The 22,820-nt window shown below is 51.4% G+C and overlaps 10 protein-coding genes across 10 annotated transcripts; all 10 read right to left on the bottom strand.

The window, feature by feature from the left end:
- Positions 1-3,418: 3,418 nt before the first annotated feature.
- On the bottom strand, positions 3,419-3,880 carry LOC142929479 (histone H2A). Its single transcript, XM_076070899.1, has one exon. The coding sequence runs from the start codon at positions 3,826-3,828 to the stop codon at positions 3,448-3,450; it is 381 nt and encodes a 126-aa protein (XP_075927014.1). The 5' UTR covers positions 3,829-3,880; the 3' UTR covers positions 3,419-3,447.
- Positions 3,881-4,566: 686 nt separating this feature from the next.
- On the bottom strand, positions 4,567-5,844 carry LOC142929476 (histone H3). The gene has a single exon (XM_076070896.1). It carries the CDS (start codon positions 5,026-5,028, stop codon positions 4,618-4,620), a length of 411 nt encoding a protein of 136 aa, XP_075927011.1. The 5' UTR covers positions 5,029-5,844; the 3' UTR covers positions 4,567-4,617.
- A 199-nt stretch (positions 5,845-6,043) lies between these two features.
- LOC142929477 (histone H2B type 3-B-like) lies at positions 6,044-7,059 on the bottom strand. The gene has a single exon (XM_076070897.1). It carries the CDS (start codon positions 6,488-6,490, stop codon positions 6,089-6,091), a length of 402 nt encoding a protein of 133 aa, XP_075927012.1. The 5' UTR covers positions 6,491-7,059; the 3' UTR covers positions 6,044-6,088.
- A 168-nt stretch (positions 7,060-7,227) lies between these two features.
- Positions 7,228-7,915, bottom strand: LOC142929480 (histone H4). Its single transcript, XM_076070900.1, has one exon. It carries the CDS (start codon positions 7,857-7,859, stop codon positions 7,548-7,550), a length of 312 nt encoding a protein of 103 aa, XP_075927015.1. The 5' UTR covers positions 7,860-7,915; the 3' UTR covers positions 7,228-7,547.
- A 567-nt stretch (positions 7,916-8,482) lies between these two features.
- Positions 8,483-9,935, bottom strand: LOC142929475 (histone H1-like). The gene has a single exon (XM_076070895.1). The coding sequence runs from the start codon at positions 9,839-9,841 to the stop codon at positions 9,185-9,187; it is 657 nt and encodes a 218-aa protein (XP_075927010.1). The 5' UTR covers positions 9,842-9,935; the 3' UTR covers positions 8,483-9,184.
- Positions 9,936-13,733: 3,798 nt separating this feature from the next.
- On the bottom strand, positions 13,734-14,198 carry LOC142929478 (histone H2A). Its single transcript, XM_076070898.1, has one exon. It carries the CDS (start codon positions 14,141-14,143, stop codon positions 13,763-13,765), a length of 381 nt encoding a protein of 126 aa, XP_075927013.1. The 5' UTR covers positions 14,144-14,198; the 3' UTR covers positions 13,734-13,762.
- A 629-nt stretch (positions 14,199-14,827) lies between these two features.
- Positions 14,828-15,451, bottom strand: LOC142929399 (histone H3). Its single transcript, XM_076070818.1, has one exon. The coding sequence runs from the start codon at positions 15,408-15,410 to the stop codon at positions 15,000-15,002; it is 411 nt and encodes a 136-aa protein (XP_075926933.1). The 5' UTR covers positions 15,411-15,451; the 3' UTR covers positions 14,828-14,999.
- A 974-nt stretch (positions 15,452-16,425) lies between these two features.
- Positions 16,426-17,429, bottom strand: LOC142929472 (histone H2B type 3-B). Its single transcript, XM_076070892.1, has one exon. The coding sequence runs from the start codon at positions 16,870-16,872 to the stop codon at positions 16,471-16,473; it is 402 nt and encodes a 133-aa protein (XP_075927007.1). The 5' UTR covers positions 16,873-17,429; the 3' UTR covers positions 16,426-16,470.
- A 175-nt stretch (positions 17,430-17,604) lies between these two features.
- On the bottom strand, positions 17,605-18,296 carry LOC142929474 (histone H4). The gene has a single exon (XM_076070894.1). It carries the CDS (start codon positions 18,234-18,236, stop codon positions 17,925-17,927), a length of 312 nt encoding a protein of 103 aa, XP_075927009.1. The 5' UTR covers positions 18,237-18,296; the 3' UTR covers positions 17,605-17,924.
- A 563-nt stretch (positions 18,297-18,859) lies between these two features.
- LOC142929471 (histone H1-like) lies at positions 18,860-20,316 on the bottom strand. Its single transcript, XM_076070891.1, has one exon. It carries the CDS (start codon positions 20,216-20,218, stop codon positions 19,562-19,564), a length of 657 nt encoding a protein of 218 aa, XP_075927006.1. The 5' UTR covers positions 20,219-20,316; the 3' UTR covers positions 18,860-19,561.
- Between the last annotated feature and the right edge of the window lie 2,504 nt (positions 20,317-22,820).

Here is a 22,820-nt window from a genome sequence, read left to right as displayed (position 1 = left end):
TCCTCCACCCCAAACGGAGGAAGGGAGTCGCCCCGTGGAACATCTGATGGAGACCCTACGAGGGGTCCGGGACCGGGCCTACCCGCAAGGGGAGGCCGCGCATCGGCGACAGGAACAGAGCACCCGACCCCGCGTGGAGCCCCCCCTTTTCTTGACAGGTACCAAGGTGTGGCTACACACCCCTCGCGTCGGGGCCGGACAGGTGGGGAAGCTGACCACCTACTGGCGGGGCCCCTGGACCGTGGTACGGCAGATCTCTCCCTGGACGGTACTAATCCAGGGTGGAGAGAGGGGCCGAGAAACGGTGGTTAACGTCCGCCGCTTAAAACCATGGCGGGCAGCCCCGGCGGGGGAGAACCTCACTGCCCGAGTACCGCGAAATCCCGGTGCCCCTGCGCCACCCGTGCTCGGGGGCCTCGCGCACTACATGGGCCCCGCCGTGCCCCCAGCCCCGAGGCGTCCCGGCCCCGCCAGAGGACGGCGGGGACGCCGCCCCTTAAACCCCGCTGCCGCGGAGTTTGTCCCCCAGCCCCCAGGTGCCGAGGGATCGGAGGAGCCACTGGAGTGGAGAAGGAGACCGCTGCAGGAAACCCCGAGGACGGAGCCACCTCCCCCGAGGCCAGCCACGAGATCCGGGCGGATCCCCCGGACCCCGCAGCGCTACCTCGTGGGCGCGGCCCAGGCGAGGTGCTCCAGTCAACCCGGGACGGGGACTGGCACCTCGGGGGGCTATGTGATGCCGCCGCCACGGAGCCGATCGGCGGGCGGCCCACCTGCGATCTCGCCGCGGCGAGGCCGACATTGCTCCACCCCACCACCTCCCCACCCCCCCCCCCCCACCGGAACACACACGCACGCACTCCCCCCCCACCATTAGAGCGCGTGGGGAGACACCCTGGCCGACAGGTTTTCACCCAGAAGCCGTCGTAAAGGGATAATCTTCACGGTTTCCTGCAGCCAGGGAATTGGACGGTCTCCCCCGACGCTAACACCCACCGCGGCGCCGTGACTTTGGTTGTAATTACATGGTCACGACGGGGCTGCCGAGCCACCGCGGGTAGACAGCACACACAACACACACGGGTCAGCAGGCAGGTAGGAGGGCAGAGCCACGAGCGGCGGGAAAGCAGGGTCGCCCTCTGGCTGGAGGGTCGCTGAGCAGGTAAATTTAGATGCGGACGTCGCTGAAAGCAACGGCCCGGGGGATGCTGGGGTACAGATGGGCCTACCGATTGGCGGGTGATCCCAGCGAGCTGATTGGCCCGCGAGTCGGCACCAGGTAGCCCTTTGATGTAGAAAGAATAAAGCGGGTCAGGGCGAAGGAAAAAGGTTCTCTGGCTACTCGAGTCAACCCCAGGCCCGTCAACTCCCGAGTCCAGCCGCGCGAACGTCCGTGGGACGTATCGACGCGCCGCGAGGACCAGACAGCAGTGACGACGAACCGTGAGTAAGAGAGAGAGAGAGGGAGTTGGGACTTAGCTTAAGAGCAAAACCGGAGAGGGTAAAGGGGAGAAGGACAGGTAGAGTGTAGTGCCGACTATCGAGAGATAGATCGGTCCTGCCCCGCTGATCCCGACTGACTCGGTTAAATAAGGGCTCGCCGACGCGGTGGAATAAATCGTCGGCGGTTACATAACGGACTGGTGTGGTTTTTGTGGAAGCGTGGGTGCGCTTGCTGTCGCGGTGGTCGTTACATAACAGACTGGTGTGGTGGTTTTTGCGAGGGTGTGGAAAGAGAGTGGAAGCGTGGGTTCGCTTGCTGTTCTCGGTGGTTGCCGCGTGTGTGGAGCGGCGCCGCGTGGATTGTGTGCGCTACGAACCGTCGGCTGCAGACTCCTGCGTTGCGAGCGGATACCCGTCTCGCACGCATGCCCATCGCATAGCCCTTTAAACCCGTTTAAACCAACCCCCCCAAGCGTCGGAGTGAGCACGAACGACGTCGCTTACCCTCCGACCTTTGACCCCCTGTTACCCGCGTGTGATTGGTGCGTGGGACTGCGCGGGCGGGGAGCGTCGCGTTTGGGTGCCGGCGAAGCGCTAGCGGGTCCCAGGGAGGTCGAGGGTGATGCCCCACCGGCAGGAGACCCGGACTCGGGGGGGGACGGCACAGGGGGGGGAACAGGAGCGCGACGACCTTTCCCCGCCAGGGGAGGAGTGCGGCGGCGGCAGCTCCCACACTAGTGGAGAGTCTGGGAGCGTCGGTACTTCGCGGACAGGGTCGCAGGCAGGGGAGATCCCGGGGGCCGGCGACCCTAACAGACGTCTTGAGAGAGCACCGGTCGCGGGAGAGTGGCGGGAAATCCGAGGCACCTGATTGTACGGGAGGCCAGCGGATTAGCACCGATTTATCTTTGATGTAGAGGACTTTAAACAAAAATAGGAGAGAGGGTAGGGATAAGAGTTAGTTCGTATTGTACTCAAGCCTAAGCTCGGGCCCGTCGACTTCCCAGCCACTCGAACGTCCGTGTGACGAGTCGAAGTGCAGCGAGGATCCGACCCATCATTTAAAGGAGTACGCAAGCAATCTGTTGATGGAATTTATTGTGTAAGGGATCTGCGAGCCACCCTTACGCACATGCACCACGCAGACACGACATCTCCGCTCTCAGGAACACGCACCAATCACACGCGCGGGAATAACCTAGACGAGTCAAAAGTTAAAGGGCAAATGACGTCACCAGGTCCAGAGGCGTATCAGACGTGGATGTGTATTGGGAGCAAGGGCGGAGAGGTTAAAGGGGGCTGTTGGACGGGTGTTAGGGGTTGGTTTGGAACGAGTGTTGCTGTGCGTTGGTGAATTCAAGCAGTGTTTCAACTATTCTACGAATCCTCTTCATTTGTTTGAAGGCGAGAAAAGTACCAAGGTGTTCATAACGATGCAAAAAAACCTCGAAATCCTAGGCTACTTATGTCACGTGTCAATCATTAATTATAACTCTATACTGTAGTAAATTATTCATTGTGAATGAGTTGTAGAATTGTTAAAGCACTTATTTATTGCACCAACGCACAGCAACACACGTCCCAGTCCCTTTTAAGCCCTCCATCGCTCATTTCCGGAAAAAAAAACTTCAGTCAATTGGTGCGTGTGTACTGTAAGGTGATGGCGTCAAATAGCCTATGCAATCTGACCGCTCAAAAAGAACGGGTTTTTTTCTGAAAAAGACAATACTTTCTTAAAATACTAACGCCCTCAATTTATTCTAAACCATGTTTCATGATTGATGCAATGTTGGAATGCTGCTCAAACACCGTTACTAAATTAGAGAAAAGGGGTATCTATGAGCAGAGCATTCGTTTAATTGCGAGTAATATGGGACGAGGGCCACGAGACGACGGTGTCCTCACTAATAACACAACCCCTGTGTACGACTGTCCGAGCTCTTTGCAAGCAAGTGGGTGGCTCTGAAAAGAGCCGTTATTGTGGTGGTAGAGGCGGCGGCGCGTTCACTTCTTTGCCTGAGAGGTCTTCTTGGGCAGCAGCACGGCCTGGATGTTTGGCAACACACCGCCCTGGGCGATGGTCACGCCGCCCATGAGCTTGTTCAGCTCCTCGTCGTTGCGCACCGCGAGCTGCAGGTGTCGGGGGATGATCCTCGTCTTCTTGTTGTCGCGGGCGGCATTGCCAGCCAGCTCGAGGATCTCGGCAGAGAGGTACTCGAGCACGGCAGCCAGGTAGACGGGTGCTCCAGCGCCGACCCGCTGGGCGTAATTGCCCTTGCGGAGCAGCCTGTGAACGCGGCCCACGGGGAACTGCAGACCGGCGCGGGAAGAGCGGGACTTTGCCTTTGCGCGAGATTTGCCACCGGTCTTGCCGCGTCCTGACATGGTGAGGAAACCGAAACTACTAATAGCACTGGAGACAATGCAAGCACGTGTTGTGATGATCATCCGCACCTCCTTGAGCGACTTTTATAGCTGATAAGAGGATCGTAGAGCGCGTCGCTGCTGAATGGCTCCTCTCGTTCGGTCCCGCCCTCTCCTGAGAGACCAATGAAAAGCCTGGACGCGAGGATTCCATGCTGACTTTAATTATATATATCCATATTTAGTTTTTATACGGGAACAACTTATGAATGAAACAATGCGCCACTATCAATGTATTATTTATTATAATCATCATTTGAGGGACCTCATTGGTTATAAGAAATCATTGTGATAGCCTTGAGCTCATGATTGATATCCCACGCGCCTATACGGTGTATTTATATATTAATTTAACCGCCTCTTCGGGCAATGCCTAGAAATATATATGTGCGTGAATAACTCAGTCTCTTAGTTTGCAAAATGCGAACGTATTTTCAGCTTGAGCTTTAAACAGCGTTTAATAGTTCATGTATTTCACCGAAATCAGCCGTTTACTGTACATTATGTAGACATGGTTCCACAACGCTTAAATACAACACGGACTTGTGATATTGCAAAATATGAGCAGAGGGGTATAGAAAATGAACTTGGTCGCTTAAGCCTTGCGACTCGTGATAGCCGTGACTGGCAAACGAAGGTCGCCGTAACAGGCATGCGGACTTTAAAGGACACACAAGTTAGCTTTTTCATGCGAAAGTGGTGGCTCTGAAAAGAGCCTTTGTGTTGTGCTTTGAGGGCCGAGTTGGGCGATCAAGCGCGCTCGCCACGAATGCGGCGGGCGAGCTGAATGTCCTTGGGCATGATGGTGACGCGCTTGGCGTGGATGGCGCACAGGTTGGTGTCCTCGAAGAGCGCAACAAGGTACGCTTCGCTGGCCTCCTGCAGAGCCATGACAGCGGAGCTCTGGAAGCGCAGGTCGGTCTTGAAGTCCTGCGCGATCTCCCTGACGAGGCGCTGGAAGGGCAGTTTGCGGATGAGCAACTCAGTGGACTTCTGGTAACGGCGGATCTCGCGCAAAGCGACGGTGCCGGGCCTGTAGCGGTGAGGCTTCTTGACGCCGCCCGTGGCCGGAGCGCTCTTTCGGGCTGCCTTTGTGGCGAGCTGCTTGCGTGGAGCCTTGCCCCCCGTGGACTTACGAGCCGTCTGCTTGGTACGAGCCATGGCTTGGTGAGAGCAAAGATATTCTCACAGGAGGGGAGAAGGCGGCTTATGTAGCGCAGAGCGCGCGCTCACTGGTCAGCGGAGTCGTGACGTGCGAAGAGGCGCGTGCTGGTTGGTTGGCAGCGTGCACTGATCTCGAGTCTTGAACTCCTCTTCTTAATCAACAAAATGTGCATAGTTTGTATCATTTCAGAATGCCGCATCACAATGCAGTAGTACCTTTGAGCGCCGTTGATGTCTTTAACGGATTTTCTTTTCTTAAGCAAAAACCTTTCCGAAAACAACTTTACAGTGCTCTGCATCAATCTAAATAAAGTGAAGAAACTGCAATTTATTGTAAACATTAATACGCAAAAATGCCGGAAAGAGGTGATCACAGGGATATATATCTATTCTCTTGGCATTGAGATGATCATCAGTTATACTGCACGAGTCATCCATGCTAGGCGCTTACTTTTATATATACGTGCAAAATGTTAGTTCGTGCCCGAAAATACATTTAAACTAGGTTGTATTTCACTTCTTGTAAAAATTAAAAATCACGATCACTGAAGTATAAATTCGCCCCATGAGAAATTGTCGCCTATTCCGATATCGCGTTCACACTATGCTTTGCCGTGACAACCAGGAATTAAATATATTGCAGTGCAAGGTTATGGCGCCACATATCCAATGTTATATCTTGATCGGCTGCAGATGACGTCAATGGTGAATATGGCATATATATTGTTATTGCTTTTTTTCACGTGGGTACAGGTAAAAATGCGCTGGATCTCTCCATTTCACTCAATGAACGGTGTCCGCGTGAACCGAGAGCGGGGCCGCTGCTGCATTCGGCAGCAGCAGACGGCGCCTCGCGTCACCGCGAGTCCCGACCGCCCGGCTGCGACTCCAGCCCGGTCTACGTTGACGAGAAATCGGCGCTCAACGTCAAAAACCCTGGACAAGTGCTCTATGTTTGAAGTTTCGTTTTGCGCTCCTGCTAACACTGGCACAAGCAGGTTCGAAGATGTGGGTGGCTCTGAAAAGAGCCGTTGTAATTAATGGTTGAGTCGAGGCTTCACTTGGAGCTCGTGTACTTGGTGACGGCCTTGGTGCCCTCCGACACGGCGTGCTTGGCCAGCTCGCCGGGGAGCAGCAGTCGCACAGCGGTCTGGATCTCCCGAGAGGTGATGGTGGAGCGCTTGTTGTAGTGCGCCAAGCGGGACGCCTCGGAAGCGATGCGCTCGAAGATGTCGTTGACGAACGAGTTCATGATGCTCATGGCCTTGGACGAGATGCCGGTATCGGGGTGCACCTGCTTCATCACCTTATAGATGTAAATTGCGTAGCTCTCCTTCCTGCGGTGGCGTCGCTTCTTGCCATCCTTGCGCGTAGCCTTGGTCACGGCTTTCTTGGAGCCCTTCTTGGGGGCAGGAACTTTCGCCGGCCCAGCGCTCTTTGATGCGGGAGGATCGGGCATGTCGCCGCGTACAGCTGTGGAACGTCAGAAAGGACGAGAACGAGTGTGCCTGTCGTACGCGCGTTGATCTCCTTTATAGGAGGCGAGATGCAAATCAGAGGATTGTAGTGCGCGGCGCTGCGGAGTGGCTCTTTCAGTACCATCCCTCTCCATCAGCCTCCAATGAGAAACGCGAACGCGATGTTCACTTTAATATCGTTAATTTTTTTACTGCAAAAAAGACTTGTGAATATAACACAATGTAATGTCCAAACATGTATATTAGTGAATTGCAGCCATGGCATTGCTTGTTTTAAAAAGGATGACAAGAAAACCCAATGCAGTATAGTGTTTTTTTTGTTTTTTAGCGTGGCCTTTTTGCTTCTTTTTTCGTTTCACAACTCGTCTAATACAGCACGGGCGTTTTTTTAACGCAATTTTGGAAAAAATACATGTGCTCGGTGTGGAAAAATAACTTCGCTGTTGTGCTGTATTTAACGGGTGGAGATTAGCATTCTGGCGCGCTACGTCAATTAGGACGAGTGTGCTGTAAGATTGTGGCGCCAAATGCTCTACGTAATATCGGAATCGGCTGCAGCTGAAAATAATTCACGCAAAAATACCAGAAATGCGTACTGTATTAACGCGTTCAAAAATTGCGCCTTGTTAAATGTGACGTATCTTGAATATTGTGATTTATTTCATTCATTTGGAAGCAGATGAAGATTCGCTAACTCAACAAGCAAACGATCTCTGCGTGAACCTGTTCTCAGTTTCATTTATTTGGTAAAGCCCTGTGAGCCATTCGGCTCTTGAATCGGGTGCAACCGCAACACGCAAAAAACATGAACAAGAAAACATGGTAACCGAGCAGAGCGCAAGCAGACGGCACCTCGAGCCACCGCGCGTCCACGAGAAGAGCCCGGTGCACGCTCACGAGGAATTTGCGAGCAACAACCCATTAATGAAGTGTTTCTTTCGTGAAAGGTTTGGTAACACTGGCGCGCAAGCAGTTTAGAAGAGGTGGGTGGCTCTGAAAAGAGCCTTTGGGTTGGTTTAGTGCGCGAGAGATGGGCACTCAGCCTCCGAAGCCGTAGAGAGTGCGGCCCTGGCGCTTGAGGGCGTAGACCACGTCCATGGCGGTGACGGTCTTGCGCTTGGCGTGCTCCGTGTAGGTGACGGCGTCGCGGATGACGTTCTCAAGGAAGACCTTCAGGACGCCGCGGGTCTCTTCGTAGATGAGGCCCGAGATGCGCTTCACACCGCCGCGGCGAGCGAGGCGGCGGATGGCGGGCTTGGTGATTCCCTGGATGTTGTCGCGCAGCACCTTACGATGGCGTTTTGCGCCTCCCTTACCGAGCCCCTTACCGCCTTTCCCGCGTCCAGACATGGCGACTAACTCTGCTACTACTGACAAAGCTCGCGAGAGATGGCGCGCCCGGCCTGCAGCAGCCGCCTTTATAACCGGAGCTGGGTGACGTCACCGACCACCTCTGCCCTCCGCGATGGCTCCGCCTTAAACCTCTGACCTTTAACTCTGTGACGAAGTAAACCCTCCACCGTCGTCAATAACACTTCTTTGAAATGTATGAGACGTTTCGGGCAATGACCCTTTTCGAAGCACTGTAATGATTTCGGCACACCCGCAGCGAACGCGAGAGGGACGCGATCTGTTGCAAGATTGCACGTGGAGTGAATAATCGATCTAAGGTCTTGTTTTCAAGTAGAACAAGATGTGCAGCTAATCGGCTTCCAACACAATAGTTGAGTGAACGTCACCAAGTAGTCCCAAAGTAAGAAAGGCATTTAATGATAGGGTTTTTTCCCCTTTTTTCTTGCAACAAAACTGAAACCTTATTACAAGGATTCATGTATGCATTAACCACAATACCTGCAGTCAAAATGCAAACAAAAAACATACTATGATAATATATATATATAAAAACATTTTGGAACTGGCAAAGAAGGTATAATGATGAAGATAAGAAAGACATTGCAAAAACAATGCGATAATTACGAATGGAAATTATTTTTAATTGAGAAGTGTAGATGGTGCACCGGAATTTTTACAAAACAAAAAATAGTGAAAAGGCGCAACGAGCGAAAGGAGGCAAATTGAGTAAAGTTGTCTGGAATCAATACATTTTTAGACTAAATACCATATTTGGCACCAGTAACATGATGACGGAATGAAGAGGTGCAACACAATCAAAATTGGAGGTTCGTCAAGAATGCATCGATTTTGAATCTGGATTTAGATTAGAATCGGCAGCGAGAATGCGGACGTCGCTGAGATTACTCTGCACTCAGTTCGAGTGAGGGAGCTGCAACCTGCGTCGCCTGTGTTTATGATCCCTGCTTTCGGGCTCGATTACTCCCATCACATCAATGCTTAAAACACATCAAGTAGGTAAAATGTCAAGATAATTTGGCGAATGTACGTAACTTCTCCAATCTACATAAATCCTCACGATTGAACTGCACCAACCATCGAGCTCCTTGATCAGGGCCGAGGCACGGCGAGCAACCATCGCCACGCCGTAAATGGGTTTGACTTACAGAATATGGCACGCATTAAGCTTCAATGTAATACTGTCAGATGTTTAACGATTAACTAATTGAAGCGCAGCAACATCTGGTTCACTTTTTGAACTAAGTGGGTGGCTCTGAAAAGAGCCGTTAGGGTGGAGGGAATCGCGCATCGTCCGATCGGATTCACTTCTTTAGCGCGGTCTTCTTGGGCTTGGCCACGGCCTTCTTGGGTTTGGCCACCTTGGGTTTGGTGGCCTTTGCCTTGACGGTCTTGGGCTTCGCGACCTTGGGCTTCGCAGCCTTGGGCTTAGCTGGGCTCTTTGCCGCCTTCTTGGGCTTAACAGCCGACTTCACCTTTTTGGGGCTCTTGGCAGCGGCGGACTTCTTTGCTTTCTTAGGAGACTTCTTGGGCGCGGTCTTCTTGGCTGCCGCGGGCTTCTTCACCTTCTTGGCTGCAGCGGGCTTTTTAGCCGCGGGCTTTGCCGTTGACGATTTGGGCTTCGCCTTTGCGGCAGCCTTTTCCTTCTTGTTGAGTTTGAAAGAGCCAGACGCGCCGCTGCCCTTCACTTGCGCCACGGCATCTTTGGCCACAAGCTTCTTGATGGCTAACTTCACGCGGGCATTGTTCTTCTCCACGTCGTATCCTCCGGCAGCGAGCGACTTTTTGAGCGCAGGAAGAGACACGCCGTTCCTCTCCTTGCTGCTGGCGAGAGCCTTGAGGATGAGCTCGGACACGCTGGGGCCGACCTTCTTGGCCTTTGGAGCGGTGCGCTTCTTTTTGAGGCTTTTAAGCGCTGAAGTAGCCGCAGCTGGTGGTTGAGCAGGCGCAGTTTCTGCCATCTCAAAACGTCGTTTTTATCGCTGGGTCTCTGTGAAATCAGCGCTCTCACAAATTCATGACGAGCATCCTCTAGGCCCGAGGTTTATTATAGAAGCGGCGTAGAGTTTGTGCGGACGTCGCTGAGATCACCCAGCACTCAGCTCCGGTGAATGAGCTGCCACCATACTCGCCGTCTCCATCACCCCTGCCTTTGGGCTCGATTCCCGTAATGTTCATACTTAAATGCATCTAGTTGATAAATTACCACGAAAATAATTTATTTAATGTACGTAACTTATGCAATCTACGACAATGTTCACGATTTAAATTATAATTCAAAACAAGTGAACAACCAACAGTTGGGAGAAATTGTTCGGTCAGGGCAAGATACGATGATTGTCTTCACTATTTAAAACGCACTCGAATTTTTTGCAAGACAAAATGCTTCAACAGACTACTCATATTTAAGTCCAGCTAAATATTTTCAATTTAAATGTTGGCTCGCGCGCACGCGATTCCTACTCTCGCGCTATGGTGAGGACTGCGCGTCATGTCAACCATCCCCTGTCACCGAACTTTTAGATTTAACGTTTTAATCGTACTTTAAAATGAATAAATACATGGATTTTGAGATGGAACACAAACTGAAGCAAATTACTCAAAATTTACCGACGTTAAACACGTAGTTTAACATATTACGTGGCAAGAGGTGAGTGGCTCATGATCGCTATGCACTGCAGAATGATTGCGCACCTTGAACAAGGTCGAGGCACGGCGCGCAATCATCACCACTCACATTCAACTCAAGTGACTCTTCTTCTTTGGTTCTTTCGGTAAAGTCACGTAGAATGAGAATAAAATAATAAATTGATAAAATAAAATAACACAATAATATTCTCACGACGTTTCGGCCACAACACAAGCGGCCTTCATCAGGTGAAGGGACGAGACTGTTTGGTAGGACAGCGCTGGAGTGAAAGAGCCACGTTCAGATCACGGCCTTTAAGCCTCAACTTTAGCACCACGGATAGCTACGCGCCCCGTTCAGACGGACGAGTTCGTCCATGGTCGGAACAGAGGAGGGGGAGAGAGACAGCTGCGAGGCGCTATTATACTCCATGTTGACAAACCATACCATTAACCGTGGTGTGAGTGCTAAAGTTGAGGCTTAAAGGCCGTGATCTGAACGTGGCTCTTTCACTCCAGCGCTGTCCTACCAGACAGTCTCGTCCCTTCACCTGATGAAGGCCGCTTGTGTTGTGGCCGAAACGTCGTGAGAATATTATTGTTATTTTATTTTATCAATTTATTATTTTATTCTCATTCTACGTGACTTTACCGAAAGAACCAAAGAAGATGAATCATTGCAGTCACGAAAGCTTTAAATCGAAATTCAAGTGACTCTGTAGGGGCTGCTGCCCCCCGACTCCTCTCCCCCTTCCTCCTCTTCCTCCCTCCTCGCTGCTGCCGCTCGTAGCTTCTACCTCGCTGCCTCCGCATCCCCCCTGTGAGACGAAACTCTTGCCTGGCTCTCGGCCACCTCGGGTCATTCACACACACACTCCCAGACTCCTTGCACGGAAGCGCCCGTGCGCGCCGCTGCCCACACTCGGGTACGCGCAGCCACCCGCCCCTATTGGCCACCTCGTGCACGCGCTAAAAATAGCCGTATTAATAATCCCGTGCGTACCCGTGCGAGTCTACCGTCGCTCACCACGTACACGCGCAGAAAATAGACCAGCTGCGGCGCGGGCGCTGGCGTGGGTAAGGAGCTACTACGCAGCCTCATTCGCCCCCCCCCCACGCTCAATTTACTAGGCAATATTCGCGCGTCAATCCCCGGCACACTACGGGCGATAATGCCTGCGCGTTAATTCCCGAGCGAACACACGTGGGCGAGCGCAAACACGTGGGAAAATACGCACTCGCGCACAAACACAGGGCACAATGACGCAAGAACTTCGGTCGGGTGCGCGCACACTGGCCGCCTCAATAGAGTTATTTGCGCGCAAATCTTCGTTTTACGACTAGCGGACTCACACCGCCATGCGCTCTTCCCACACTCGCAGACACCACACGACAAGGTTATTGAACACTAACAGTTTATTCTCGGCGAGTCCGAGGCTAATTATTACGTAGCCCGGTGTCAATATTAGTAGAATAACTAACCTGTTCCCGACGGTCTAAGACCCAATCTGTCCCGCCTATTTCGAATTAACCTCCCTAGGCTTTTACGCTTAAATCCCAACTCTCTCTTTCGTACTTGTGGTGCCACAGCAGCGAAGCCGCTCCGTCGGAGCCGTGCCTGCAACTGTGATGACGCAGCAGCGAAGCCGTCCTGCCGACGCCGTGGCCGCAACGCCGCCACCTCCGAGCGACGGGGCCGACACTGCTCTTCCCTCACCACCCCCCACACATGAACACACACACACACCCCCACATAGAGCGCCGAGGGGAGGTCACGTGGCCGACAGGTTTTCACCTAGAAGACCTCTCATGGGACCAAGTTTCACGATTTCCTGCGACCAGGGAATTGGGCGACCTCCCCCGATGCAAACGTGCACCGCGGCGCCGTGACTTTGGTTGTAATTACATGGTCACGACGGGGCTGCTGAGCCACCGCGGGTAGAAAGCGCACACAACACACACGGGTCAGCAGGCAGGTAGCGGAGGGACGGAGTCACGAACGACGGGAAAAACAGGGCCGATCCTCTGATTGGGAGGACAGATGCGCTTGTTTAGAGGGTAAAGAGCGGACGTCTTGAGAGAGCACCGGTCGCGGGAGAGTGGCGGGAAATCCGAGGCACCTGATTGTACGGGAGGCCAGCGGATTAGCACCGATTTATCTTTGATGTAGAGGACTTTAAAAAAAATAGGAGAGAGGGTAGGGATAAGAGTTAGTTCGTATTGTACTCAAGCCAGGCTCGGGCCCGTCGACTTCCCAGCCACTCGAACGTCCGTGTGACGAGTCGAAGTGCAGCGAGGATCCGACCCATCATTTAAAGGAGTACGCAAGCAATCTGTTGATGGAATTTATTGTGTAAGGGATCTGCGAGCCACCCTTACGCACATGCACCACGCAGACACGACATCTCCGCTCTCAGGAACACGCACCAATCACACGCGCGGGAATAACCTGGACGAGTCAAAAGTTAAAGGGCAAATGACGTCACCAGGTCCAGAGGCGTATCAGACGTGGATGTGTATTGGGAGCAAGGGCGGAGAGGTTAAAGGGGGCTGTGGGACGGGTGTTAGGGGTTGGTTTGGAACGAGTGTTGCTGTGCGTTGGTGAATTCAAGCAGTGTTTCAACTATTCTACGAATCCTCTTCATTTGTTTGAAGGCGAGAAAAGTACCAAGGTGTTCATAACGATGCAAAAAAACCTCGAAATCCTAGGCTACTTATGTCACGTGTCAATCATTAATTATAACTCTATACTGTAGTAAATTATTCATTGTGAATGAGTTGTAGAATTGTTAAAGCACTTATTTATTGCACCAACGCACAGCAACACACGTCCCAGTCCCTTTTAAGCCCTCCATCGCTCATTTCCGGAAAAAAAAACTTCAGTCAATTGGTGCGTGTGTACTGTAAGGTGATGGCGTCAAATAGCCTATGCAATCTGACCGCTCAAAAAGAACGGGTTTTTTCTGAAAAAGACAATACTTTCTTAAAATACTAACGCCCTCAATTTATTCTAAACCATGTTTCATGATTGATGCAATGTTGGAATGCTGCTCAAACACCGTTACTAAATTAGAGAAAAGGGGTATCTATGAGCAGAGCATTCGTTTAATTGCGAGTAATATGGGACGAGGGCCACGAGACGACGGTGTCCTCACTAATAACACAACCCCTGTGTACGACTGTCCGAGCTCTTTGCAAGCAAGTGGGTGGCTCTGAAAAGAGCCGTTATTGTGGTGGTAGAGGCGGCGGCGCGTTCACTTCTTTGCCTGAGAGGTCTTCTTGGGCAGCAGCACGGCCTGGATGTTTGGCAACACACCGCCCTGGGCGATGGTCACGCCGCCCATGAGCTTGTTCAGCTCCTCGTCGTTGCGCACCGCGAGCTGCAGGTGTCGGGGGATGATCCTCGTCTTCTTGTTGTCGCGGGCGGCATTGCCAGCCAGCTCGAGGATCTCGGCAGAGAGGTACTCGAGCACGGCTGCCAGGTAGACGGGTGCTCCAGCGCCGACCCGCTGGGCGTAATTGCCCTTGCGGAGCAGCCTGTGAACGCGGCCCACGGGGAACTGCAGACCGGCGCGGGAAGAGCGGGACTTTGCCTTTGCGCGAGATTTGCCACCGGTCTTGCCGCGTCCTGACATGGTGAGGAAACCGAAACTACTAATAGCACTGGAGACAATGCAAGCACGAGTTGTGATGATCATCTGCACCTCCTTGAGCGACTTTTATAGCTGATAAGAGGATCGTAGAGCGCGTCGCTGCTGAATGGCTCCTCTCGTTCGGTCCCGCCCTCTCCTGAGAGACCAATGAAAAGCCTGGACGCGAGGATTCGATGTTGACTTTAATTATATATATCTATATATATTTTTTTATGCGGACACATCTTATGAATGAAACAATGCGATACACGTACTTAATAGGTTCAAGTTTTAAGCATGATAGAGTTAACCGTAAACAAATTCAGCGGCAAGCTGATTCCGCCACTATCAATGTATTATTTATTATAATCATCATTTGAGGGACCTCATTGGTTATAAGAAATCATTGTGATAGCCTTGAGCTCATGATTGATATCCTACGCGCATATACGGTGTATATATTAATTTAACCGCCTCTTCGGGCAATGCCTAGAAATATATGTGCGTGAATTACTCAGTCTCTTAGTTTGCAAAATGCGAACGTATTTTCAGCTTGAGCTTTAAACAGCGTTTAATAGTTCATGTATTTCACAGAAATCAGCCGTTTACTGTACATTATGTAGACATGGTTTCACAACGCTTAAATACAACACGGACTTGTGATATTGCAAAATATGAGCAGAGAGGTATAGAAAATGAACTTGGTAGCTTAAGCCTTGCGACTAGTGATAGCCGTGCCTGGCAAAGTCGCCGTAACAGGCATGCGGACTTTAAAGGCCACACAAGTTAGCTTTTTCATGCGAAAGTGGTGGCTCTGAAAAGAGCCTTTGTGTTGTGCTCTGAGGGCCGAGCTGGGCGATCAAGCGCGCTCGCCACGAATGCGGCGGGCGAGCTGAATGTCCTTGGGCATGATGGTGACGCGCTTGGCGTGGATGGCGCACAGGTTGGTGTCCTCGAAGAGCGCAACAAGGTACGCTTCGCTGGCCTCCTGCAGAGCCATGACAGCGGAGCTCTGGAAGCGCAGGTCGGTCTTGAAGTCCTGCGCGATCTCCCTGACGAGGCGCTGGAAGGGCAGTTTGCGGATGAGCAACTCGGTGGACTTCTGGTAGCGACGGATCTCGCGCAGAGCGACGGTGCCGGGTCTGTAGCGGTGAGGCTTCTTGACGCCACCCGTGGCCGGAGCGCTCTTTCGGGCTGCCTTTGTGGCGAGCTGCTTGCGTGGAGCCTTGCCCCCCGTTGACTTACGAGCCGTCTGCTTAGTGCGAGCCATGGCTTGGTGAGAGCAAAGATATTCTCACAGGCGGGGAGAAGGCGGCTTATGTAGCGCAGAGCGCGCGCTCACTGGTCAGTGGAGTCGTGACGTGCGAAGGAGCGCGTGCTGGTTGGTTGGCAGCGTGCACTGATCTCGAGTCGTGAACTCCTCTTCTTAATCAACAAAATGTGCAGTTTGTATCATTTCAGAATGCCGCATCACAATGCAGTATTACCTTTGAGCGCCGTTTATGTCTTTAACGGATTTTCTTTTCTCAAACAAAAACCTTTCCGAAAACAACTTTACAGTGCTCTGCATCAATCTAAATAAAGTGAAGAAACTGCAATTTATTGGAAACAATAATACGCAAAAATGCCGGAAAGAGGTGATCACAAAAATATATATCTATTCTCTTGGCATTGAGATGATCATCAGTTATACTGCACGAGTCATCCATGCTAGGCGCTTACTTTTATATATACGTGCAAAATGTTAGTTCGTGCCCGAAAATACATTTAAACTAGGTTGTATTTCACTTCTTGTAAAAATTAAAAATCACGATCACTGAAGTATAAATTCGCCCCATGAGAAATTGTCGCCTATTCCGATATCGCGTTCACACTATGCTTTGCCGTGACAACCAGGAATTAAATATATTGCAGTGCAAGGTTATGGCGCCACATATCCAATGTTATATCTTGATCGGCTGCAGATGACGTCAATGGTGAATATGGCATATATATATTGTTATTGCTTTTTTTCACGTGGGTACAGGTAAAAATGCGCTGGATCTCTCCATTTCACTCAATGAACGGTGTCCGCGTGAACCGAGAGCGGGGCCGCTGCTGCATTCGGCAGCAGCAGACGGCGCCTCGCGTCACCGCGAGTCCCGACCGCCCGGCTGCGACTCCAGCCCGGTCTACGTTGACGAGAAATCGGCGCTCAACGTCAAAAACCCTGGACAAGTGCTCTATGTTTGAAGTTTCGTTTTGCGCTCCTGCTAACACTGGCACAAGCAGGTTCGGAGATGTGGGTGGCTCTGAAAAGAGCCGTTGTAATTAATGGTTGAGTCGAGGCTTCACTTGGAGCTCGTGTACTTGGTGACGGCCTTGGTGCCCTCCGACACGGCGTGCTTGGCCAGCTCGCCGGGGAGCAGCAGTCGCACAGCGGTCTGGATCTCCCGAGAGGTGATGGTGGAGCGTTTGTTGTAGTGCGCCAAGCGGGACGCCTCGGAAGCGATGCGCTCGAAGATGTCGTTGACGAACGAGTTCATGATGCTCATGGCCTTGGACGAGATGCCGGTATCGGGGTGCACCTGCTTCATCACCTTGTAGATGTAAATTGCGTAGCTCTCCTTCCTGCGGTGGCGTCGCTTCTTGCCATCCTTGCGCGTAGCCTTGGTCACGGCCTTCTTGGAGCCCTTCTTGGGGGCAGGAACCTTTGCCAGCCCAGCACTCTTTGATGCGGGAGGATCGGGCATGTCGCCGCGTACAGCTGTGGAACGTCAGAAAGGACGAGAACGAGTGTCCCTGTCGTACGTTGATCTCCTTTATAGGAGGCGAGATGCAAATCAGAGGATTGTAGTGCGCGGCGCTGCGGAGTGGCTCTTTCAGTACCATCCCTCTCCATCAGCCTCCAATGAGAAACGCGAACGCGATGTTCACTTTAATATCGTTAATTTTTTTACTGCAAAAAAGACTTGTGAATATAACACAATGTAATGTCCAAACATGTATATTAGTGAATTGCAGCCATGGCATTGCTTGTTTTAAAAAGGATGACAAGAAAACCCAATGCAGTATAGTGTTTTTTTGTTTTTTAGCGTGGCTTTTTTGCTTCTTTTTTCGTTTCACAACTCGTCTAATACAGCACGGGCGTTTTTTTAACGCAATTTTGGAAAAAATACATGTGCTCGGTGTGGAAAAATAACTTCGCTGTTGTGCTGTATTTAACGGGTGGAGATTAGCATTCTGGCGCGCTACGTCAATTAGGACGAGTGTGCTGTAAGATTGTGGCGCCAAATGCTCTACGTAATATCGGAATCGGCTGCAGCTGAAAATAATTCACGCAAAAATACCAGAAATGCGTACTGCATTAACGCGTTCAAAAATTGCGCCTGGTTAAATGTGACGTATCTTGAATATTGTGATTTATTTCATTCATTTGGAAGCAGATGAAGATTCGCTAACTCAACAAGCAAACGATCTCTGCGTGAACCTGTTCTCAGTTTCATTTATTTGGTAAAGCCCTGTGAGCCATTCGGCTCTTGAATCGGGTGCAACCGCAACACGCAAAAAACATGAACAAGAAAACATGGTAACCGAGCAGAGCGCAAGCAGACGGCACCTCGAGCCACCGCGCGTCCACGAGAAGAGCCCGGTACACGCTCACGAGGAATTTGCGAGCAACAACCCATTAATGAAGTGTTTCATTCGTGAAAGGTTTGGTAACACTGGCGCGCAAGCAGTTTAGAAGAGGTGGGTGGCTCTGAAAAGAGCCTTTGGGTTGGTTTAGTGCGCGAGAGATAGGCACTCAGCCTCCGAAGCCGTAGAGAGTGCGGCCCTGGCGCTTGAGGGCGTAGACCACGTCCATGGCGGTGACGGTCTTGCGCTTGGCGTGCTCCGTGTAGGTGACGGCGTCGCGGATGACGTTCTCAAGGAAGACCTTCAGGACGCCGCGGGTCTCTTCGTAGATGAGGCCCGAGATGCGCTTCACACCGCCGCGGCGAGCGAGGCGGCGGATGGCGGGCTTGGTGATTCCCTGGATGTTGTCGCGCAGCACCTTACGATGGCGTTTTGCGCCTCCCTTACCGAGCCCCTTACCGCCTTTCCCGCGTCCAGACATGGCGACTAACTCTGCTACTACTGACAAAGCTCGCGAGAGATGGCGCGCCCGGCCTGCAGCAGCCGCCTTTATAACCGGAGCTGGGTGACGTCACCGACCACCTCTGCCCTCCGCGATGGCTCCGCCTTAAACCTCTGACCTTTAACTCTGTGACGAAGTAAACCCTCCACCGTCGTCAATAACACTTCTTTGAAATGTATGAGACGTTTCGGGCAATGACCCTTTTCGAAGCACTGTAATGATTTCGGCACACCCGCAGCGAACGCGAGAGGGACGCGATCTGTTGCAAGATTGCACGTGGAGTGAATAATCGATCTAAGGTCTTGTTTTCAAGTAGAACAAGATGTGCAGCTAATCGGCTTCCAACACAATAGTTGAGTGAACGTCACCAAGTAGTCCCAAAGTAAGAAAGGCATTTAATGATAGGGTTTTTTCCCCTTTTTTCTTGCAACAAAACTGAAACCTTATTACAAGGATTCATGTATGCATTAACCACAATACCTGCAGTCAAAATGCAAACAAAAAACATACTATGATAATATATATATATAAAAACATTTTGGAACTGGCAAAGAAGGTATAATGATGAAGATAAGAAAGACATTGCAAAAACAATGCGATAATTACGAATGGAAATTATTTTTAATTGAGAAGTGTAGATGGTGCACCGGAATTTTTACAAAACAAAAAATAGTGAAAAGGCGCAACGAGCGAAAGGAGGCAAATTGAGTAAAGTTGTCTGGAATCAATACATTTTTAGACTAAATACCATATTTGGCACCAGTAACATGATGACGGAATGAAGAGGTGCAACACAATCAAAATTGGAGGTTCGTCAAGAATGCATCGATTTTGAATCTGGATTTAGATTAGAATCGGCAGCGAGAATGCGGACGTCGCTGAGATTACTCTGCACTCAGTTCGAGTGAGGGAGCTGCAACCTGCGTCGCCTGTGTTTATGATCCCTGCTTTCGGGCTCGATTACTCCCATCACATCAATGCTTAAAACACATCAAGTAGGTAAAATGTCAAGATAATTTGGCGAATGTACGTAACTTCTCCAATCTACATAAATCCTCACGATTGAACTGCACCAACCATCGAGCTCCTTGATCAGGGCCGAGGCACGGCGAGCAACCATCGCCACGCCGTAAATGGGTTTGACTTACAGAATATGGCACGCATTAAGCTTCAATGTAATACTGTCAGATGTTTAACGATTAACTAATTGAAGCGCAGCAACATCTGGTTCACTTTTTGAACTAAGTGGGTGGCTCTGAAAAGAGCCGTTAGGGTGGAGGGAATCGCGCATCGTCCGATCGGATTCACTTCTTTAGCGCGGTCTTCTTGGGCTTGGCCACGGCCTTCTTGGGTTTGGCCACCTTGGGTTTGGTGGCCTTTGCCTTGACGGTCTTGGGCTTCGCGACCTTGGGCTTCGCAGCCTTGGGCTTAGCTGGGCTCTTTGCCGCCTTCTTGGGCTTAACAGCCGACTTCACCTTTTTGGGGCTCTTGGCAGCGGCGGACTTCTTTGCTTTCTTAGGAGACTTCTTGGGCGCGGTCTTCTTGGCTGCCGCGGGCTTCTTCACCTTCTTGGCTGCAGCGGGCTTTTTAGCCGCGGGCTTTGCCGTTGACGATTTGGGCTTCGCCTTTGCGGCAGCCTTTTCCTTCTTGTTGAGTTTGAAAGAGCCAGACGCGCCGCTGCCCTTCACTTGCGCCACGGCATCTTTGGCCACAAGCTTCTTGATGGCTAACTTCACGCGGGCATTGTTCTTCTCCACGTCGTATCCTCCGGCAGCGAGCGACTTTTTGAGCGCAGGAAGAGACACGCCGTTCCTCTCCTTGCTGCTGGCGAGAGCCTTGAGGATGAGCTCGGACACGCTGGGGCCGACCTTCTTGGCCTTTGGAGCGGTGCGCTTCTTTTTGAGGCTTTTAAGCGCTGAAGTAGCCGCAGCTGGTGGTTGAGCAGGCGCAGTTTCTGCCATCTCAAAACGTCGTTTTTATCGCTGGGTCTCTGTGAAATCAGCGCTCTCACAAATTCATGACGAGCATCCTCTAGGCCCGAGGTTTATTATAGAAGCGGCGTAGAGTTTGTGCGGACGTCGCTGAGATCACCCAGCACTCAGCTCCGGTGAATGAGCTGCCACCATACTCGCCGTCTCCATCACCCCTGCCTTTGGGCTCGATTCCCGTAATGTTCATACTTAAATGCATCTAGTTGATAAATTACCACGAAAATAATTTATTTAATGTACGTAACTTATGCAATCTACGACAATGTTCACGATTTAAATTATAATTCAAAACAAGTGAACAACCAACAGTTGGGAGAAATTGTTCGGTCAGGGCAAGATACGATGATTGTCTTCACTATTTAAAACGCACTCGAATTTTTTGCAAGACAAAATGCTTCAACAGACTACTCATATTTAAGTCCAGCTAAATATTTTCAATTTAAATGTTGGCTCGCGCGCACGCGATTCCTACTCTCGCGCTATGGTGAGGACTGCGCGTCATGTCAACCATCCCCTGTCACCGAACTTTTAGATTTAACGTTTTAATCGTACTTTAAAATGAATAAATACATGGATTTTGAGATGGAACACAAACTGAAGCAAATTACTCAAAATTTACCGACGTTAAACACGTAGTTTAACATATTACGTGGCAAGAGGTGAGTGGCTCATGATCGCTATGCACTGCAGAATGATTGCGCGCCTTGAACAAGGTCGAGGCACGGCGCGCAATCATCACCACTCACATTCAACTCAAGTGACTCTTCTTCTTTGGTTCTTTCGGTAAAGTCACGTAGAATGAGAATAAAATAATAAATTGATAAAATAAAATAACACAATAATATTCTCACGACGTTTCGGCCACAACACAAGCGGCCTTCATCAGGTGAAGGGACGAGACTGTCTGGTAGGACAGCGCTGGAGTGAAAGAGCCACGTTCAGATCACGGCCTTTAAGCCTCAACTTTAGCACCACGGATAGCTACGCGCCCCGTTCAGACGGACGAGTTCGTCCATGGTCGGAACAGAGGAGGGGGAGAGAGACAGCTGCGAGGCGCTATTATACTCCATGTTGACAAACCATACCATTAACCGTGGTGTGAGTGCTAAAGTTGAGGCTTAAAGGCCGTGATCTGAACGTGGCTCTTTCACTCCAGCGCTGTCCTACCAGACAGTCTCGTCCCTTCACCTGATGAAGGCCGCTTGTGTTGTGGCCGAAACGTCGTGAGAATATTATTGTTATTTTATTTTATCAATTTATTATTTTATTCTCATTCTACGTGACTTTACCGAAAGAACCAAAGAAGATGAATCATTGCAGTCACGAAAGCTTTAAATCGAAATTCAAGTGACTCTGTAGGGGCTGCTGCCCCCCGACTCCTCTCCCCCTTCCTCCTCTTCCTCCCTCCTCGCTGCTGCCGCTCGTAGCTTCTACCTCGCTGCCTCCGCATCCCCCCTGTGAGACGAAACTCTTGCCTGGCTCTCGGCCACCTCGGGTCATTCACACACACACTCCCAGACTCCTTGCACGGAAGCGCCCGTGCGCGCCGCTGCCCACACTCGGGTACGCGCAGCCACCCGCCCCTATTGGCCACCTCGTGCACGCGCTAAAAATAGCCGTATTAATAATCCCGTGCGTACCCGTGCGAGTCTACCGTCGCTCACCACGTACACGCGCAGAAAATAGACCAGCTGCGGCGCGGGCGCTGGCGTGGGTAAGGAGCTACTACGCAGCCTCATTCGCCCCCCCCCCCACGCTCAATTTACTAGGCAATATTCGCGCGTCAATCCCCGGCACACTACGGGCGATAATGCCTGCGCGTTAATTCCCGAGCGAACACACGTGGGCGAGCGCAAACACGTGGGAAAATACGCACTCGCGCACAAACACAGGGCACAATGACGCAAGAACTTCGGTCGGGTGCGCGCACACTGGCCGCCTCAATAGAGTTATTTGCGCGCAAATCTTCGTTTTACGACTAGCGGACTCACACCGCCATGCGCTCTTCCCACACTCGCAGACACCACACGACAAGGTTATTGAACACTAACAGTTTATTCTCGGCGAGTCCGAGGCTAATTATTACGTAGCCCGGTGTCAATATTAGTAGAATAACTAACCTGTTCCCGACGGTCTAAGACCCAATCTGTCCCGCCTATTTCGAATTAACCTCCCTAGGCTTTTACGCTTAAATCCCAACTCTCTCTTTCGTACTTGTGGTGCCACAGCAGCGAAGCCGCTCCGTCGGAGCCGTGCCTGCAACTGTGATGACGCAGCAGCGAAGCCGTCCTGCCGACGCCGTGGCCGCAACGCCGCCACCTCCGAGCGACGGGGCCGACACTGCTCTTCCCTCACCACCCCCCACACATGAACACACACACACACACCCCCACATAGAGCGCCGAGGGGAGGTCACGTGGCCGACAGGTTTTCACCTAGAAGACCTCTCATGGGACCAAGTTTCACGATTTCCTGCGACCAGGGAATTGGGCGACCTCCCCCGATGCAAACGTGCACCGCGGCGCCGTGACTTTGCACCACGCAGACACGACATCTCCGCTCTCAGGAACAC

The sequence above is a fragment of the Petromyzon marinus genome, chromosome 31 (genome assembly GCF_048934315.1).
Source record: "Petromyzon marinus isolate PM22_M1 ecotype Great Lakes invasive population chromosome 31, UKy_Petmar_22M1.pri1.0, whole genome shotgun sequence".
Taxonomy (NCBI): Eukaryota; Metazoa; Chordata; class Hyperoartia; order Petromyzontiformes; family Petromyzontidae; genus Petromyzon; species Petromyzon marinus.
Note: the sequence above shows the minus strand (reverse complement) of the source record. Positions and strands in the feature narration are given on the sequence as shown.

Coding starts and splice junctions, on each gene's coding strand:
- LOC142929399 (XM_076070818.1), bottom strand. CDS start 15,410: ATGGCTCGCACTAAGCAGACGGCTCGTAAGTCAACGGGGGGCAAGGCT.
- LOC142929471 (XM_076070891.1), bottom strand. CDS start 20,218: ATGGCAGAAACTGCGCCTGCTCAACCACCAGCTGCGGCTACTTCAGCG.
- LOC142929478 (XM_076070898.1), bottom strand. CDS start 14,143: ATGTCAGGACGCGGCAAGACCGGTGGCAAATCTCGCGCAAAGGCAAAG.
- LOC142929477 (XM_076070897.1), bottom strand. CDS start 6,490: ATGCCCGATCCTCCCGCATCAAAGAGCGCTGGGCCGGCGAAAGTTCCT.
- LOC142929472 (XM_076070892.1), bottom strand. CDS start 16,872: ATGCCCGATCCTCCCGCATCAAAGAGTGCTGGGCTGGCAAAGGTTCCT.
- LOC142929474 (XM_076070894.1), bottom strand. CDS start 18,236: ATGTCTGGACGCGGGAAAGGCGGTAAGGGGCTCGGTAAGGGAGGCGCA.
- LOC142929479 (XM_076070899.1), bottom strand. CDS start 3,828: ATGTCAGGACGCGGCAAGACCGGTGGCAAATCTCGCGCAAAGGCAAAG.
- LOC142929480 (XM_076070900.1), bottom strand. CDS start 7,859: ATGTCTGGACGCGGGAAAGGCGGTAAGGGGCTCGGTAAGGGAGGCGCA.
- LOC142929476 (XM_076070896.1), bottom strand. CDS start 5,028: ATGGCTCGTACCAAGCAGACGGCTCGTAAGTCCACGGGGGGCAAGGCT.
- LOC142929475 (XM_076070895.1), bottom strand. CDS start 9,841: ATGGCAGAAACTGCGCCTGCTCAACCACCAGCTGCGGCTACTTCAGCG.